General features: G+C 39.4%; 1 protein-coding gene across 1 annotated transcript in view; it reads left to right on the forward strand.

The window, feature by feature from the left end:
- angpt1 (angiopoietin 1) overlaps positions 1-14,841 on the forward strand; it is a 56,421-nt gene extending 41,580 nt beyond the window's left edge. The window contains exons 8-9 of the mRNA XM_040020728.1: positions 8,526-8,656; positions 12,911-14,841. Coding sequence (XP_039876662.1) covers positions 8,526-8,656; positions 12,911-13,074 — 295 coding nt within the window. The 3' untranslated portion in view covers positions 13,075-14,841. The remainder of the gene's footprint in view (positions 1-8,525; positions 8,657-12,910) is intronic.
- The last annotated feature ends 3,887 nt before the right edge of the window (positions 14,842-18,728 follow it).

Raw genomic sequence — 18,728 nt, forward strand, 5'->3', positions numbered from 1 at the left:
CTTCCAGAAGAATATCATCCCATGTCACAAAGTTGATTATCTCAAACTGGTTTCTTGATCTTGACAATAAATGTACTTAGTTCATTAGGTTTCAGTCCAGTAGTGCAAACTGGAATGTGTTGGAACAGACGATTCATATTATAGATGTTTAGCTGAGAAATCTGCAGCAACTGTGTGATGCTATCATGTGGAAATCTCTGAGTGTTCCCAGCACCTTGTTGAAGCTACGCAATGAAGAATTGAAGCACTTCTGAGGAAGAAAGGAGGTCCAATCCAGTACTAGCAAGGTGTACCTAATAAGATGGTAGACGAGTGCACTGTTTGCATGTATTCTTGAGTGCACTGAAGGCCATATTAAGCAGTCATGCCCTCAAAACATTGTTTCTCCCATAAATCACAAGCGATAATATGGCGAGAGCAGGAGAACTGCATCAATGCAGAAACAGCTGATGAAAAAAGACAGAAATCTACACAGTATCTGCAGGGAGAAAGCCGACATCAGCAATGTTGTCTTAATCATGAATGAACACATCTTAACACTTTGACAGGCATTTCATTTCACTGGACCTATGGAGTTTGCTTCTGAACCACAAAGTTACATGATTGTAAAGTGAGCTCATTTCACAATCGTATAAGCTTGAATTGTGGTTCAGTGGAAAACTCTATAGGTCTATTTTGGTTTTTTGCTTCATTGTGACTCAAGCCACCATAATTGCAGAGGTTACTTTCCTTATAAACAGCTGAAAAAAGTTCCCTATCATCATATCTAATCTGCTTGGTGTGCCACAGCATGGGTTGCAGAAAAGAAAATGGTCAAATCATTTCATGACCTCCAAATATTGTTCTAACTATAGCCGTCAGATGAACACAATCAGTTAATTACTGTCATTTGTCAAAGTTTTGTTGTTTCATAGAATGGCTCTGCATTGTCAATATTAATAGAAGAGACCAGAAAACATGGTTGTTCAGTATGAAAATGAAAGTTAAATAGCAAAGTAATGCAAAAAAGAATTAAAAATGACTAACTGTGAAACGTAAATGGAATAAACAAAAACAACAAAGATTTAAAGGGGAGGGGGGATCTACAGAATGACATTTGCTGTTGTTTTATGATGCTTTTATAAAAGGTTTTCTTTGTAAATTAATAAATCAACATTATTATCATGAATCCTAGCCAGCAAAAGAATAAATAAGAAGGTAGAAAAAGTTGCAGGAGAGCTGTGAACACAATTAGCAGGAACAAAGGAATAACACAGAAAACTGACAAATACAGGATATACACAGAAAGTAAACTGCACTGGACACTCACAAGAATAGCCCACAATCATATTTTCACAATGGGTATAAGTATATGTTTTTTTTTGTTAGTCTGATTCTTGGAGGGTTATAGTTTCACTGAACTAAATGAAGATCATAGTTGTCCCAGGAGATTTCCTTAAATGAGAGCTTTTAAACAGCCATTCTTAAGGCAAGAGGAAATAAAGAGAAAAGCCTGATGTATGCCAAATAAAAATAAAAAACTACACTGAAAATCAGTGGCAACATTTCTTATGGAGTGATGATATTTTGAAACCTTTGGCTCAAATCATTGTCAGTAAGTACAGAGGAAGTCAGGAGAATACACCAGTGAGGTCTTCTGTAAAACATGGTGGCGGCTCTGTCATGGTTTGGGGTTGCATTTGCATCTGTGCTGTTGGGAATCTTGCCAAAACTGATGGAATTATGAATGCAAAGAAGTACCATCAGATTTTGATCCAGAATTCAATAATATCTGGGAAGCGTCTGATTGGCAACAGCTTTATTTTTACCCTGGTCCCAAAAACACTGCCAGTATAAAAGCATACCTTGATAGAAAAACATATGAAGGAACGCCATCATTCCTGCACTGGCCTCCCCAAAGCCTGGGCCTAACATTAATGTAGCAGTGTGGGATGTTGAAAGAGTGAAGGCAGCCAACATCCAAAAAAGAGCTTTGAATGTCCTTCAAGAAACCTGGAGAGCTATTCCCGAAGACTACTTGAAGAAATTTTAATAAAGCTTACATAAGAGAGTTCAGGCTGTGTAAGACATTAACTGACTTTCAACCTTTTTGAGAATTATACAAACTTTGATTCTTTCTTCTACTTAGATTATATTTATATTGAGGTTTGGATATGTTTCAGTAACGACACCAATTTCCCATTTTGCTAGAAGATAAAAAGCAATGAGACGTGGTTCAAAATGTTTGTGCAGTACTTTAGTACTTTTTTCATAGCCTGAGTGAGTCTCTGTAATCTTTAGTTTCATGTAATTATTTCATTAAGCACAGGGAAAGCATTGTGGGTCACTGAATTTAATGCATCCTAAAATAATAATGCACATCTGAAGATCCAGATATGTAAAGCAATCGCTTCCAAAATTGTCTGAGATAGAAAGATTTCCATCAGTTCAGTATATGCACAGACACAAATTAAAGTTTACATAAAAAAATCTTTAGTATGCGTGTTCAAAATCTCCCAGCTAGAAGACTTATGCAGTATGTTTATTTTTTAACGAGCCATTACATCTTTATTCAGATTCCCCATTGAGAAAGCCAAGTTCCTAAAATTCAGTGCTTTCTCCATATGGTAATGACTAAGGTCCCTGTAGAATCAGATCTCGTTTAGATGTTTTTCATTTGGAGATTTACAAAAGAAATTGGCAGAGATTTGAGTTGCAAAATATGATTACCTTCTTCTTTATCCAAGACTCACTCTGAGATTATCAGGGATACCTTAAATTGGAGCTAATTGAATCACGTCCCTGCAAATTTCAAGTTAGATGGATTCTGATTCTCGAGGGTTCACAGCTTTCAGATATGCAACATAAAACGGATTGTACTTTCGTCCATCAATGCTAAGAATTTTCTGGGTCAGATGGAGAAAATCCAGGGTCAGTATGTGTGACAGTAAGCATAATAGGTCTGCATATTTTAACAGGCATGAATAAGATGGATATGGCAGTGGTCTTACTCAACGCAACAATGTAAATTATAAAGTGTATTGCCAGATTATAAGCACTATGACAAATGCCTGGCTGAATGATTTTCTCAGTGGAGCTATATGACACCCATTGGCAAGAGAGTAGCCAGCCAGATACCTCTGTGGCTCTGTGGTAGGAAGCTAGCCCTCAGTCAGAGTGATTAACCTCTCCAGTGGCTTAAGGTGCAGAGGCTAATGCAGGACTCTCAGCTGACAGGGTAGTCGCCTATAAGTAGATGGGAAAAAAACAAGCATGCTTAGCCACCATCTGTACTTTATCTCTGGCATTTTCTTCAAAGAGCACCCTGAACTTTAGTTTGCCATACATTCCATTAGAAGTATTGCTTCAGGACTTGACCCAAACCTTCCCAGAATAATTCTTCTATGAAGTTACAATATGACAGAAATGTTCTCCCAGTTCAGAGTAACACAGAGTGTTGAGAAATAGAACATGTCAGCTAAAAAAAAAAAAAGAGTTCAAAGAGGCAACGTGTTCGCAGATCTAGGACCCCACATGAATCCCACTTACTCAGCTGTAATCCGCTAAGTCTGGGAAAAAACAGCTTTAAGGGGTCATTTATGAACACTTTACTACTTTAAATGAAACAGATTTCTACACATATAAAGTTGAGTTTGTGTTAATTAATGCAGCCTTTGTGCTAAATTTTAGCCTAAACTTGAAAAAAAAAACAACTAAAACGTGCACGGCCTTAATTGTTCTTCTTAATAATGTTAATGACTGTGTTTTAGGTTACAGTCTGATAAAATGTCAATCACTGTAACCTAGTTTCACTTGGAAGTAGTCTCAGATAAACATATTAGTGTCATCGGATAGCTCACCTTACAGTGCTACAAATGATTTCCCACGTACACAGTTTGCAGCTGTAATACTCTAGAGCGTCGACTCATTATGACTGAAACCGAATCTGTATCTAAGGGTTTAAGGGTTCAGCTCAGCCAAATAACACTTATAAAAACTCAGTTTACTTAAGTTGTGTTTCCTTATTCAGGTTTATTTGTTCCTTGATATGTCTTTCCTAATATAATACGACTTTCTTGTGACACCGAACTTGGATATTTCTGTCTTTTTCAGAAACTCTTATTACAGTTTCTGTTTTCACATCTCTTTCAGTTTTTCTTTGTTCTTTTTTAAGATAAAAAAGTCGATTTGACCTAGAGTAATCACATTACGAGCATATTTATAGTAGGCCTAGCTTTTCCTCATTTTACAGCATCTCAAACTAAGCTTAGGCCAGCTGGTTAATGTTATCGATGAGCAGTTATTTAGCAGAACTTCATGTTGGCACCTTCAGACTCAAGATATGAAAGTTCATTTATGATCTGAGAAGGGGTCTCCTTTACCAAAGGCGTAAGAGCGCATAGGAAACATGACCAGCATCTGGAAAAAATGTCATCCTCTTCCACTCTTTCAACTTCAGCCTCTTCTTCTAAAGTCAGGGCTCTAAAACATGAAAATATGCACAAAACATGTTTACTTATTCCTGATATTGTCAGGATGTTGAATTACTTATTGTCAGCAGATAACACAGGATTTTGTGTGCGACCCTCCCGTCTCCAACAACAGTTGGTTATAAGCAAACATTATGCCAGCTAATATTACGCTTAAGTGTCCTAAAAGTAACATTTTCCCCCAGATAAACATTTTAAATACATTCTCAAATTGTGTAAGGCTTTATTTGCTAAGTTACCAAGTCGAACTATGTTTGATCCACTTCAAAGAAAGTTTTATTACGCTGGCTAACAGAGGCTAACAGAGGCTAACAGCAGCGCTTACTGACAGGATTCCTCAACAGCTCAGTATTCACCTCAGTGTTGCTGTCATTGGTTACGAGTGAGAAGATTTTACAGCCACACGCTGTAGAGTAAATAGACAGGACACACAACACATTGCTGAGGTAAGTAGTGAACTAACAGCCTACACTCACTACAGATGAATGGCAGCCAAAGTTGTTACCATAGCTGCGATTATGCACTTCAATTAGGAGGAGTAATAAAGCAAAACTCAGTTGACTGCAATCTGCAATCTATTGACATCTAGCAGCATTTTACACACTGTAACTTTAGAGCATCAGAAACACCCAGCGTTTCCAGTGGATGTTAGAGACCTGAGATGACACGTAACTCCTTTCCTGTCACTAAGACAACCAAATAATTCCAAAATTATTTTTTCACTAATGTACCTTGACGAATTGCATTACTAAGTTTCTTTAACGCCAGATCAGATTAGTGTGTATTGCCTTTTTAGTTTCCAGTCTGACTGAGCAGATGTCTGTCCTTTGATACATTTCATTAACAGGAAGATGCCATATCTGCCAAGGTCTTTTTCTTTGTCTAATTCTAAACAGGCTTCAGGAAAGGCATCTGTTCCTCTTGTATTCATAACTTGGCCCCTCTTTGGATTATCCCACTTACCATTTACGTGCTTAATGGAATCTGACAGGAAAAACTGCAGATGTCCGTCTTATTAGGGGGATTTTGGTCTTTTAAATGTGCAGCATAGCTGGTAAGCACAGCCACAGAATACTCCGAGCAGTTTGTCAAAGCATCATGTCGAAAAGACTTCTTGAAGATCTGCTTTGGCGATTCATCAGGCAAACGCAGATTGTAAAGAGCTAAAGAAAACAGAGAGAGTAAATGTGAAGCACAGTCTGTTCTTTATCAGAGCGTTAGCAGACCACATCCTCGACATTGAATGCTGTATTTGTCGGGATCAGGAATTAGCTGATGGAAGTCATTCTACATGTAAGTGAGGCAGCACTTTGGGATGAGTTTACTTTGACCTGGAAAATATCTCCAAAAACATCTGTTGCCTTTTAGACACCAGATAATACTCCAATGTGTCACTGATTAAGTTTTGGACACCCATACAGGAACTTGCACATTTAGACACTTTACTGCTTGCATAATTGTAACTGGCCCTTATTAAAACTTGCCATGTCCAGCGGTCATTGCTGCCACTGATTAGAAACATGACTCACCCTTATGTCGTAGGATTGTGCCTTCTGGTTTAGTGGCTTAGCGAATTCCCCTCTGTGACTAGCAGACATACTTTTTACCCTGGTGCACAAATCGGCCGTTTACACAGCTGTCCAAATACAGGAGTCTTTCACGTTGAGTGATTTTCTTTCCTGGGAAGCCTATCAGTCTGGTTCTTTGAGATGCACAACCTGATGCCTCAGAGCTACAAGCCTCAAAAAGGCTTTGGGTGAGTTTACTTTAAACATAAATTACCGCATTTTGCATTTATTACTTTCTCATCAGAAAACTCAAAGTGTGAACTCGAAGTTCACAACACACCCAAGCTCCCCTGTTGTCGATAAAATAATCTCAAGCAATTACTTTGTTTGGGAGTGAACCGTACTTAATAACAACAATAATAATAATGGAGACCTCACTGGCTTGGTGATGCAATCCGGATCTTTGGATGTGCAATTCCTTCTGCTGGGAGAAAGTGAAACTGAGAGCGTGAGAAAAACAAAGGTATCCATGGAGAAAAAAGTAAATCTGCGATATGGCAGGATAAGAGAAGGCGTGTTCTGTCCAGTGGGTGCAGGAATTGTCATATCCCCATGCAGCACATATCACTCACACCAGGATTGAATTCACAGTGGGCCACACCCAGGAGAAATCTGCTTCCAACCTTCATATTAGTTTTCAGCTTGTGCTCTGTGCATTGAGTGTGTGAAGGAATTCATCTTAGTGATGGCTCATCAGTCCCCTAAACATGCTGTTTCCAACATGCTATTTCAATAGCGTCTCTTAAATTGAAAGGATATTTACCAAGCTCTGCTCTAGAGGCCTCAAGAAAGTATCCCTAAAATACACTTAGATAAGTTTAAACAGAAGCTTTTAAGGTTAAGTAAGCTTATGATTGCAGACGCTTTAAATGCCAGTGAAAATAATGCACTTTGGATTTAATGCACTGCAAGGGAAGATGTAAAGTTAGTGAAAAAGTAAATAGATGCACCTAAATGAACTCAGGCTGTTTTGAAAAAGCTCTGTTGATTTTTTTTCTCTTAACTAGAAGTTTAGTAAACTTGCACATCTATTACTTTGCTAAAATTAGACTTAACGAGGTAATTAAGAGAGAAAAAAGCTAATTAAGAAACATTTACGGCTGTGTTTACAGGGATAAAGCAAGAAAGGTAGCATCATACCTTCTTTATGTGCCATTTTCAGTTAATTCAGAATAAACTAGAAAAAGTAGTCATCATATGAGTAGATGGATGTTTACGAATCGTAGTACTACTGAAAGTAAATCACTAAATTGGTTCAGAAGCACATTGATAATTATCAGTTACTAGTTTTATGTAGCTATTGTTAAAAATTCTGTGCAAGAATTCCACAACTAAAATGTTGTTTTCAGGTAAGTGTTATCTGCACATCCATTTATTTCTACTTATCCAAATCAGGATCATGTAGGGGTGCTGGAGTCCGTCCCAGCTGACACAGGGCAAGAGGTGGGCTGCAATTTGTACGGGACGGTCTATCACAGGGTTAATGCAGAGAGACAGACAAGCATTTGGACTGACATTCACACCTCTGGCCAATTTAGAATCGCCATTCGATGTAACCCCATGCATATCTTTGGATTGTGGGAAGAAGCCAGAGTACTCAGATAGAACCCACACAGGCACAGAGAGAACATGCAAACTCCACACAGAAAGGCCTTATTGCTGTGGCAAGGAGGTGCTAACCACCACTCCACAATGCCACCCAATCTAGTGTACTTATAGGCGAAATACTTCGTTCTTATTTCATTCTGGTAGTACTGAACCATCTTCTCATTTTCAGTCTTGAAAAAATAAACTTTACCTGCAGAAAGAATATTACTAATAGTAGCATGTGCACAGTATCCAAACAATCCAAGAGAACTTACACGATAAATCACAGATAACATGAGAAAACTGCACTCCTGCTGCAAAATCTTCCTGGACTTGGTAGGAAAATTGACAGGCATGTTTGGTTTCATGACAAAAAAGTATCGTCCTACATCGTGAACAGAAGAAGTCCAAGGACACAAGAAGCCAGGGAAGAAATATTGTATTGAGATTGTTCCCTGTGTGTCCAGCTATGGATAAATGATTTGTTAAGCAGGTTATTTATTCCTCTTTTACTGCAGGTAGCTGTTACAGGTCTGCATTTAATGATTTAGCCTGTTGTTGCGGTGTAAATCAGCGTTCACTGGCTCTACAGGCTGACATGCGATTCCCAGACATTCTGTCTCACTCACACTTTCGTCTGTAATTCTTTCATACACTCCGTCTTTCATTCTTTATTTTAGATTCTCTCTACCCTGTTCTTAATGTTGTTCCAGGTGTTCCACATGTACTCTCTCACAACTGAAAAATAAATATCTCTCAGGAGATGTTTCCTGCACCACGTTATGTCTTCTCTGTGCTTTTATTGCCTTCAATGTTCGCCGTACTTCTCTCCCCCACTTCCTCCCACATACATGTTTTCGAGTCCTGACTCACTCCTTTTCCTCCTCCTGATGTCTTTCAGGCTGTTCCTGAAAAGCCACAGTGGGACTGCGGGCAGACAGAGCAGTCTAGTAATCCACGGAGCAGACTTCAGTACCAAGGACATGGACAATGACAACTGCATGTGCAAATGCGCCCTCATGCTAACTGGTGGTAAGTGCATTCACGCAGTGGTTGTAACATTGTAGTTACACATGTAGTCAAGCGCAGGAAGAAGAGCGATCAGATAATCAAATCGCTAATGTCTCAAAAATGCTGCTAGTTTAAACATATTCATTTGAAGTCACCTGGAAAATATGAGTCCGGTCTTTGCTCCGCGTGTGTCTCGGCTCATTTTTGGGCCCTCCTGGGAGAAATGACTGACTCTTTAATTGCTGAATGGGTCTGCGATGTTTGTGTACAGCTCGGTCCTGGTCAGTTTGGGCACACACTATCAAAGCTGTTTGTTTTTTCATAACCAAAATTGTTTGGCTTCCCTAAGGGTTTGTTTAAAACTCTTGTGTTATCATTTTGGGTTTCTTGCTCTGTCGGACTTTGTTCTTCGTAATGTTGTCACATTCCCCATCTCACCAGATTGCTTTGTAAATGTCAACGTTACCACGACCGCAATTTCAACAATTACAAAAAGACCCCAAAGGATAACGTAGAAGAGGTAGAAGTATCGCTTTTCTTACGCAGCGCTCAGGACACAATGCACTTTTACGAGGGCGTGATGCAGAACTATAACTATTCCATAACCACAACCTTCACTGCACAGTCATAAGCTCGGGTCACTGTGATCACAAACCTCCTCGTTCTGCAAATGTGGCCAATTAAAGATCTATCTGTACCTATTAGTCTATATTCTGCATCCACTCCCACATGTGTAACACTGAGGTTGGAAACAAGCACAATATAAAAATCCCTGGGCGCGGCACCAAGTGTCAGAGAGATTTAAAACGTCTCTGCTTCTCATGCTGTGTAAGTGGAGCCCGCTGACCCTTGATGTCACCTCGTAGAAGCTCTGTTGCTGTGGATTCCTGACCTGGTACCAATCAAGGATTTTCTAAATGCAAATTTAAGATCAGAATTACCTCTTAGGTCATTCTAAATGCAGTGGATTACAGGGAACTTGGAATTGATCAATGATCAACACCCTACTCTGCTTGATTCATGGCCCGCCTGTGGCCAGCCGCAAATGAGAAGCATGACAACATGTAGCCTGATTCGAGGCTGAGCTGAACCCAGCGCTGAGTTAGTGGTACTGTATGCGGTATATCATTTGATTTACTCCCTGCATTTATAAGAACAAGTCTGACATTAAATGACGTCAGTACCTTGAATATACAAGGGGAAAATATGTCTCTGTTACCTTTATGAGGACAACCACAGCGTGCCGTGCTAAGAATACAGAGGAGGATACAGTACGGACACAAATAATATATATATTTACCCAGCTCCAGAGCGTACAGTAGGGATGACGCTCAGACATCGGGAGTAAGGAGGACATCTTTCACCATGAGAACAAACTGCAGTGCTTGAGAGTTTTTCAAAGGAAAACATCCTCAAATATTTTACAAGTTCGTAAAAAGCTGTGGGCTGGAAACCGGGAGGCCACTAATCATTAATCCCAAAGGATTGAGATGTGCACACTAAATGTTTATGTGTATGGCAGCGGTTGTGTGGTCTGCAGTATATCAGCAAGTACTGTAAAAGATGGCAAGTGGTCCACATTTGCTTTATGGGAGGAAAGAATGCAATTTCAATAAAATAAAGCAGACGCAACAGAACGCGTTGCAAAAAAACAGGTTTTTCAGTTTAAAGACTAATTTTGTCTCAGTTGTTATTTTTATAGTACGTTTAGTCCTGATATATTAGGTGTAAAAAAATTAAAAACACTGGCTTTTTCATTTCAATCTGTGTGTGTGTGTGTGTGTGTGTGTGTGTGTGTGTGTGTGTGTGTGTGTGTGTGTGTGTGTGGGAGGGGAGGTGGATGTGTTTAAGTCTTTCTTGGTCTTCACAGCTCTGTTTTGTTCTCCACCAAGTGCTGGGTTGAAAATATCTCTCTCCTACTTGCTAAATGCTCACATTCAGTGCTGAAGGACAAGCTGTTTTCTAACAGCTTAGCTCTTGTTTGGTGCAGTGCAGGTTCTCTACATGGGGATTTTGGACGTGCATTGTTAGAATTACTGAGATGCTTGATGAGTTTCCTGCCACTTTAAGCAACCCCTTTCCTTAATTATACTTTTTATTCTCGAGCTCAGAAAATAGCCGGCTTTAACCTTCTCTTCACTGAATTTCTTGTGGGAAGTGAAATTGCACTTGTGGTAGTGCAATTTCACTCCCCACTGGCACTTGTACCTGAAATGATACGCAGCAGTGGAAATATAAAGAGGCGTGCACTGGTTTCCATGCCAGGTTAGCCATTTGTCCTAGGATGAAGCAGCAATCAATGTGAAACTTATATCTGTGTGATGTGTGCCAGCAACAAGGGCAAAACTCTGCTCCTGATTACTGACAGGTCTCAGTGAAATGTCATGCTGTTGTGCGCTGTGGTATTCAGGACCGCCAGAAGGGAGAAGTGCCATTTGTCACCATGTGACTGACACATTCCGTTCCTCCATCTATATCTGACTGTGTTCCCGTGTGTGTTCAGTGATTCAGATATAAGAACTGATCAGTGGCAGATAGGATGACATAAACCAGAAATTCATGAATTCCTGTTTTTCAGAATCCAAAAATTAAATAGATGTGAAACACACAGAAACAAGCGAGAAGTGAATTATTAAGAGTGCAGACTCTGTGGATGAAAGTATGACATAAACAGCATTTTATATCATCATCAAATAAGATAGAAAGGTACAGCTTTTCCCTTAATTCACAAAGGATCACAGGGGCAGGTAGCTCCTGTAGCATGTTTGATTTGTGCCCTTCGTGACACAAGCCCGAAGGAATTTGTGTCTTCTCCCAGGATCAAACCAGGAGATATTATACTTGTGAAACAAATGTCTCAAAGTAAGAGCAGAAACTGGCTGAATAACAATATTGCAAGCTTCACTGATAGGCTTTAAATAAATAAAAAAGATCTCTTACCCAGATTTGTTTTAAAGATAAAGTTTTTAAGATGCTTTTAATGTTATTTCCGATTTGTTTTTGAAAAAGTAGAAGGAGTTTAAAGATGTACTTGTAGTGCCAAACATTTCCACCATACCAGGTTTACCTCCCCTTCTCTTCAAACTCTCCGCCCACTGCACAGGTGACACGGAGAATTAATAATCAATTAATATTCAGTTCTGTATTCACTCCTAGGTGAAGAGAGGCCAGGGCTATAAGGGTCTAACTGTGTTATTCCTGCATAGAAAATAAGTTAGAGCAGTGGAAGTGAGAGGAAAGTAAAGCATGATTTGCAGTTTCCAAATCTTTAACAGGCAAAATTTGATTTTCATTTCCCACCAGCAGGATGCTCGTGCTAGTGCATTTTCACAAAACAGCTCACGTTCTGGCAGATTTGAGAACGTTACATATCATTAGTTTTGAAAGTGATTCCATTGTCATTTTTATTGGCAGAAAATCACGGGATTCAAAATCCGTGGGCTGTGTCAACAAATCATTGTTTTCTTTTTTATTTCTTTGTGTTTTTGCTGTAGCTGTCCCAGCAACCACTGACACCGGCTGTGCCAACATTAGGCACATCCATTTTGCAGTGTTCTGCTGGTACTAACTTCTTGGCACAGACACCAGTCTCTTTCTAGTGGAAATCACCAGCGCTGTCACAGTGGAAAATATCACGTATCATTCAAATAAATGAGTTAAAAGGTGGACATTAAATATATGATTAAAGATTAAAAGTACTTCTGAAAGATTACAAATATGATTCAGGCTACCAAAGATGTAGAAGTTCCTCGGCAGACATTTGCCAGTTGGTCCACAGTTATAGCCTTTAAGAAGAAATGGAAAGCTATTCCCATGTACTTGAGAAACTGGATAAAACTATAAAAGAGGCCCTCTTAAAAACTCAACATGCCTGAGTTTTGGCCCCTTCTTCATCTAACCGATATAGTTCAGAGAAATTATAAAATGTGTCACCTTGTGGGTGGAATAAAAGTTTCCCATGCCTCTCACTGCTCTGATGTCCCACTGAAGCACATACATGCACTGCTTTAAATAGAAGAAGGTCCCAAAAGTGTTCAGCAACAGGTACTGGCATGCTGATGAACCCACTGACAGCAACACATTCAGCAGATAGCAGGAAACGGTGTCTGAACTTATGCCAAGCCTTTGCGGGTGAGGCCATGGGAACCTTTCAACCTTCACAAAGCACAAAGCCTGCGGTTGAAGTAACTTTATAACTACAGCAACAATACAGGAATAATTCTCTGGTCTGTATTATATGTTAATAATACGTATATGTTTTTGTCTTTTTCCCAGGTTGGTGGTTTGATGCCTGTGGCCCTTCAAACCTTAATGGTATGTACTTTAACCAAGGACAACACATAGGGAAGCTGAACGGTATCAAGTGGCACTACTTTAAGGGCCCCAGCTACTCACTTCGAGCAACAACCATGATGATCCGCCCACTGGACTTCTCCTAGTCTTTTGAACTTGTGAACTCAACTTCCACACATTAGAGGGACATTTCCTATTTCCTACTCTCGTCTCATCTCATTTTCGCTGGACAGGGGAGTCACCCAGTGAATCTTTTCTTCAGCCTGCGCCGCTGTTGCTTCGTAACCTTTCCCGACACTGAGCTGAAAAAGCCGGCGCGAGGAGGAGGAGGAGGAGGAGGAGCGCAGATCAAGGCGCGACGCACCAGAACTGATTTTCTGTTCCCAAGCGATTTCACAAGCTTGATGTTACAAATGAGGAAGACGTTGTAAATGCGTGAGCTCGTAGGGAATATTCACACAAAATGTCGCACTTCAATTTATTTTCCTGGACCTGTGTTGCAATAATGTCAAGGACTTGAACGTTTTTTGTTTTGTTTGAATAGCAGCTACCACAGAGCTGCACAGACTCTAAAACTGCAGGACAGCATTGTGACTTTTTTTGTAACTTGTAATTAAAATGTTGCTAACAGAACACAGGCCATCAGTATCACGGTTGTGTTACATATTGTGTTTTTAGTATTATTTTTTGTTATCCTAACTGTACTCATGAAACTATCTTTCGTACCGTGTATACTGAATTCCTGTCTGCATTATGGATACTGTAAAAACTTTTAAGATGACCTTGAAATTCCAGTGGTGATATACAGTTGGTAAGAATTAGGAAGGTCGCTTGCAGTTATTCGCTGGCAATTATGCACTTGTGTTTTTGACAGAGTGTGATTATTTTTAGAGTTCACCGTGTGAGGTTATTATTGGATTAGATTCTGGACTGAGATGTATTTGCCTTGTGTTTTTGGCCGAGAAACAACTAACACATGCCAAAGTTCACGATATGAGTGATCACCTTACCTTTGCTGACTGTAAAAAAACAAGACAAATATCATTCAAGGACATTAATCCCAATGCATATGCGACTCTGAGGGAAAAACATTCACATTTGCACACTTGCTACAAGTTATTCTTACAGATTTACACTATATATACTGTACATAGCATTCAGTATATAATACCACGAAGCAATTCGTTCATATTCACAAAGGTGTAAATGCTTATATTAAGCTAGCGTCTCGAGCGAGTTGAGGTGAAAGGGGTTGTTTTTTTTTTGTCCAATAGCTTTCATCGAATTCCGACCTCTAAACTTTCGACAAAGAGCAGATCATTAGGGCGAGTTACATCCAAAATATTTTCCACAGACATCAACATGACACAGCCACAGAATCCAGCCAGTTTCTGTTTCTCATCAATTCGGCTTAAGAGAAAAAGAAGGAGTCTGGGTCGGATATGAAGCATGAAATTAATGATTCCACCAACTGATCCGTGTGAACATGTATTTCATAACTTCCAGCTTATAAAAACAGAATCTACTGTGGTGTATTTACTAAAGGTACACGCGGCGAGAAGATGAAGTGTATCTGGAACTTGTAAAATGACAATTGACATGTTTATTAGCATACTAAAATTGTAGAATTTAATGGGTGTGCATGTAAAGCAGCATTCCTGCTTTTTTCTTTTCTTTCTTTTTTTTTGCAGTTTTCACTCTGCCAGAGGTACAGTGGTGTTTTTTTTTTGAAGCTGAGCATAAAACATAGAAGTTAAAATAATAACCCTGGAAAAAATGTGCCTTTGATAACTTTGCTTTTACCTCGTTAACTTCTAGATTTGCTGATTTATTTAAACATCTTTTGTAACATGTGGTCAGTGTTGTGTTGCTAAGATTAAATAAAAGCGCATGTGATGCACTAATGTTTTCAATGTGCGTTTAGGCTGGACTTTGTCATCCAAAAATGATGTGATGATAGACAAAGGTTTAAACAAGGGGCTTCAGAATTTAGCCCTCATTACATCTCCCTTTTATTTCTCCTTTGCTTCAACAAGCCTCCTTTTACGATAAGATCTTTTACAGGAGTGTAAATCTTCATATACAAATGCTGTACTGTAGGCCGGGCAAAGTGAATGTGTTGGTGCAGAAAGACACGAGATAAATCACGTAGATAAACAGACGTGCTTTCATCTTCCTTTTTTTTTTTTTGAAGAACCCAACCAGATGCTGCAGAGATTAAAACTCTCTCCCTGTCCACACAGTGGAGTGGCATTGTGCTGAGTGGTGGCTCGCTTTGCTTGCTCACTAGTGTCAATGACAGATTGCCAAAAGTGTCAAACGAAGCTGTCATGACTTGTAGTGTCTCTTCATAGTTGACATTCCTGGGCCTAATCAGAATAAACAAATTACTGCAGCCTGTGGACCACAGACTGTCCTTCAGCGCCTTCGCTGACCCAACACCCTCACTGGAATGTGTTCTTTAGAGGCAGTGGAGTGTGAAGAGGGTCCACAAAAACCTGGCAAACACCTTTGTGGTCCTAAGCGTTGTCCTTTGTTGGTGTGAAGACAGGAGGTACTAAAGAATGGGAAGTTTTGTCTCCAGTGAAGGCTTAGGGATGTTGAGCAAAGTGGTGTTCCTCTTGTAATCTCCATATACGCACGTACACACACGCCACCAGCTTCTTACACTGACAGACAGATTACCGCGCTGAAAATGGATCCTTTCCTGTTAAGTCAGAAAAAGCTAAGGGTCAACGAGGACTCCCAGAAGGAGGTGAGGACAGACGGCACTGGAGCACAACCAAATCAGATATAACACAATACAGTGCCTGCAGTATGAACAGTCATACCGCAGGCCTTTGAAACCCCCTGAAGAGACCACCTGCTCAACTAAAACAAATACAAGTAATGAGGATTCAGAGAGAAGAAAAGTGAATCTGAAAACATAAGTGTAGCTGCCATCTGTTAATTCAATTATATCGGATTTCATTTTCATATTTCTTAAGAAAGATTATTGTAAGTGGATGGGCTGGAGCATATCTGAGCTAACATAGGGCGAAAGGCAGGGTCGACAGTCGATCAAAGGGCTAACACCGAGACACACACAACCGCTCACACTCACATTTACATCTGTGGCTAGAATATCACTACCAACTGCAGCAGCATGCCATCTTTCCAACATGACAGCCAACTGTTGCAGCATGGGTAGCAAAGCCAGCTCCAGAGGTGGCGGAAAACACTCAGGCCTGTCATGATGCACCTGGAACCACACAGTAAGGCTTTGAAATGGACACGATTTAAAAAGTACAAAATATTAGTATCATAATTCCTAAAGTGTTGACAAGCAGTAAAGTAAAGCATTTAATAGTGGCCCAAGCTAAAGAGAAAACAAAGGATGAATAGGCTGAATGCCAGGTATTAGCAAAAAAGTGTGACCTTTAACCTCCTAGGACCTGGCGTCCACATGTGTGGACATCACATTTTGAGTTGTTGTCACAGCCCTAGCGGGGCCACCTCCTGAGTTTGCCCTTGGGTGGGTGTGTCCTGCTGTCTCTCCTGTCTTATGTGTCACCTTTTTTCTGTACAGCTGACTCTCATCAGCAATTAGAAGTATTTAAGGCCAGAGAAAGGTGAGCTCTAGTGCCAGGGAGCCATGTTAGTGGTTGCAGCTAGTGAGCTGTGTTTTGTGACTGTTGGCTCCTACTCGGTGGAGAGGAGTGTGTTTGGTAACTAATCCTTTTTTACTTGCTTTTCAGTTTACTGACCAACGCTTGAGTTTTGTTTCTTTAAATGGTGATAGGGGCTTGTCTGTCTCTTTGAGTTTGGTTATTAATAGAAGCAGTAATAAAACTCTTTAATTTAACCATTTTGCCTCCCTGTCTCCTTTTTTCAACCTCATCCCTGGACCTTTTTAGGGGAACATAACAGTTGTCTAGACCAAAATACTAAATTTTGCTCTACAAGGGCCTGCTACCCTTCTATCGAAATTTAAAACAAACGTCCTCATATGTGGATCTCATTTTTCTCAGAAACAAAAATCAGGTAATTCTTTGTTTTATTATTATTATTATTGTTATATTGTTATTATTATTGTTATATTGTTATTATTATTGAAGAATGTGCTGAAGAAGAAGCAGTTGTATTTTTGTAGCTATGTCCATTATTGCAACTGTAAACTAAACGAATGGTGTCAGCGAAATAAATTTGTTGTATCAAAAGCAGATGTTTATCACTGGAATTGTTTTTGTGCAAAATGTAGCTGTCTGTGGAACAAGCAACAAAACACACTCGTCTCCAGACTGAAGAGGCCGTAATGAGACTTGGTCGAATCCAAAATTTAACAAAGTTTGTCACATGAATGTATGTTGAGTCTGCCCTTGGACTAAGAGCAGAAAAAAGCATACGTCTTTGTAGATTTGCATTTAGTGGAAACCACAAATCAGCCTGCTATAAAGCATATAGAACTGTAAGTACTCAGTGGAGTCTTAACCCTAAATTGGTAACTACATCTTAAAGTTCTGCTAAAAAAAATCACTGCTCATGGCAGGACCTCCTGTCCACTGGAATCTCAGTTGCTCTTCTAAAAAGGCAGTGACTATAATAAAGCCATGACAGCTACCAGAAGTACATTCGTGACTCTTTGAGAATCTGTGTGTGCATGTGTAGTGTTGCAGCTCTAAAGCCATCTGTTTGTTCATCAGTGGCATTTGGTGCGTTGAATGTGTTTATCTTGGAACCAGTGGTCAGTGGGCCTTTGTGTTGCAGTTGCTGCCCCTGAAAAGGAAAAAATTCCTACATTTCCACAAACAAACGTCTGGTTCGTTTATGGGGAACCTGAAATACCTTGAAGTGATGTAGGAAAAAGCAACAACATCATTAGTGGGCATATCTTGTTTATATGTTGCACTGTTGCATGATTATTTTTAATTTTATATATATATTGCATTGTATAATACATGTATTGTAATGACAATAAAAATACATTCTATTCAATGTCAAAATTGGATCAAATGAAATAGTCTCTTTTTAAAACTTGTTTTACTAATTTTAATCTTTTAACTTTATGCACATGGCATCAAGCAAAAATTTAATATGCTACAGTCTTTGACTGGAAGAAATTGGTTTAACATTTAAACCTATTTTTTGCATCCAGCATATAAAATAAAATCATTTTTTGTGTTTACACTCGCTCTTTCAGATAGATGCAAGTAAAACACAAAGACTCAGCGGCGCAGAGTTGCTCTTACGCCTATTTTAAAATAACTTCCCATCGCTGGTTGTAACTCTGCAAAGTAAATATTTGCATCAAGATGCCAAAAACATACAACTGGAGGTGTTGCATATACTAGTATTGTTACTATAACAACTGTAATACTTCACTATTGAAAAAATAATTGAAGATTATTTCTGCAAAGACGAGTGAGACAAAGTACTTTTAGTTATTGCAAACACTTGATTGCAGTTCTTGCCGTCGAATGTGGTGCAAAAAAAGAAAACAATGGCCAGGTAGGTTTGGATAGCTTTTTTCCCTTAACTAATGAAATCATCATTTTTAAGATCTGCATTTAATATCAACTCGGGTTATCTTCGTCGAATATAAAAATGTGTTTGATCTGAAACATTTAAGTAAGACAAATATGCATTTGCAGGAAAACAGAATGCAAGCTATAAGCTGAGCAGCAGGTTAGTACAGCAGCAGCGGCTACACTTCTTGGCTTGTGCCTACACATGACAGACGACGCTCTAAAAACAGATTGTTTATATACTGTAGATGATTCTCACACAGTCATATTTTAGAGTTTAGATTCAGTACATAACC

The sequence above is a fragment of the Simochromis diagramma genome, unplaced genomic scaffold, assembly GCF_900408965.1.
Source record: "Simochromis diagramma unplaced genomic scaffold, fSimDia1.1 OVJJ01000753.1, whole genome shotgun sequence".
In the NCBI taxonomy this organism is placed as follows: domain Eukaryota; kingdom Metazoa; phylum Chordata; class Actinopteri; order Cichliformes; family Cichlidae; genus Simochromis; species Simochromis diagramma.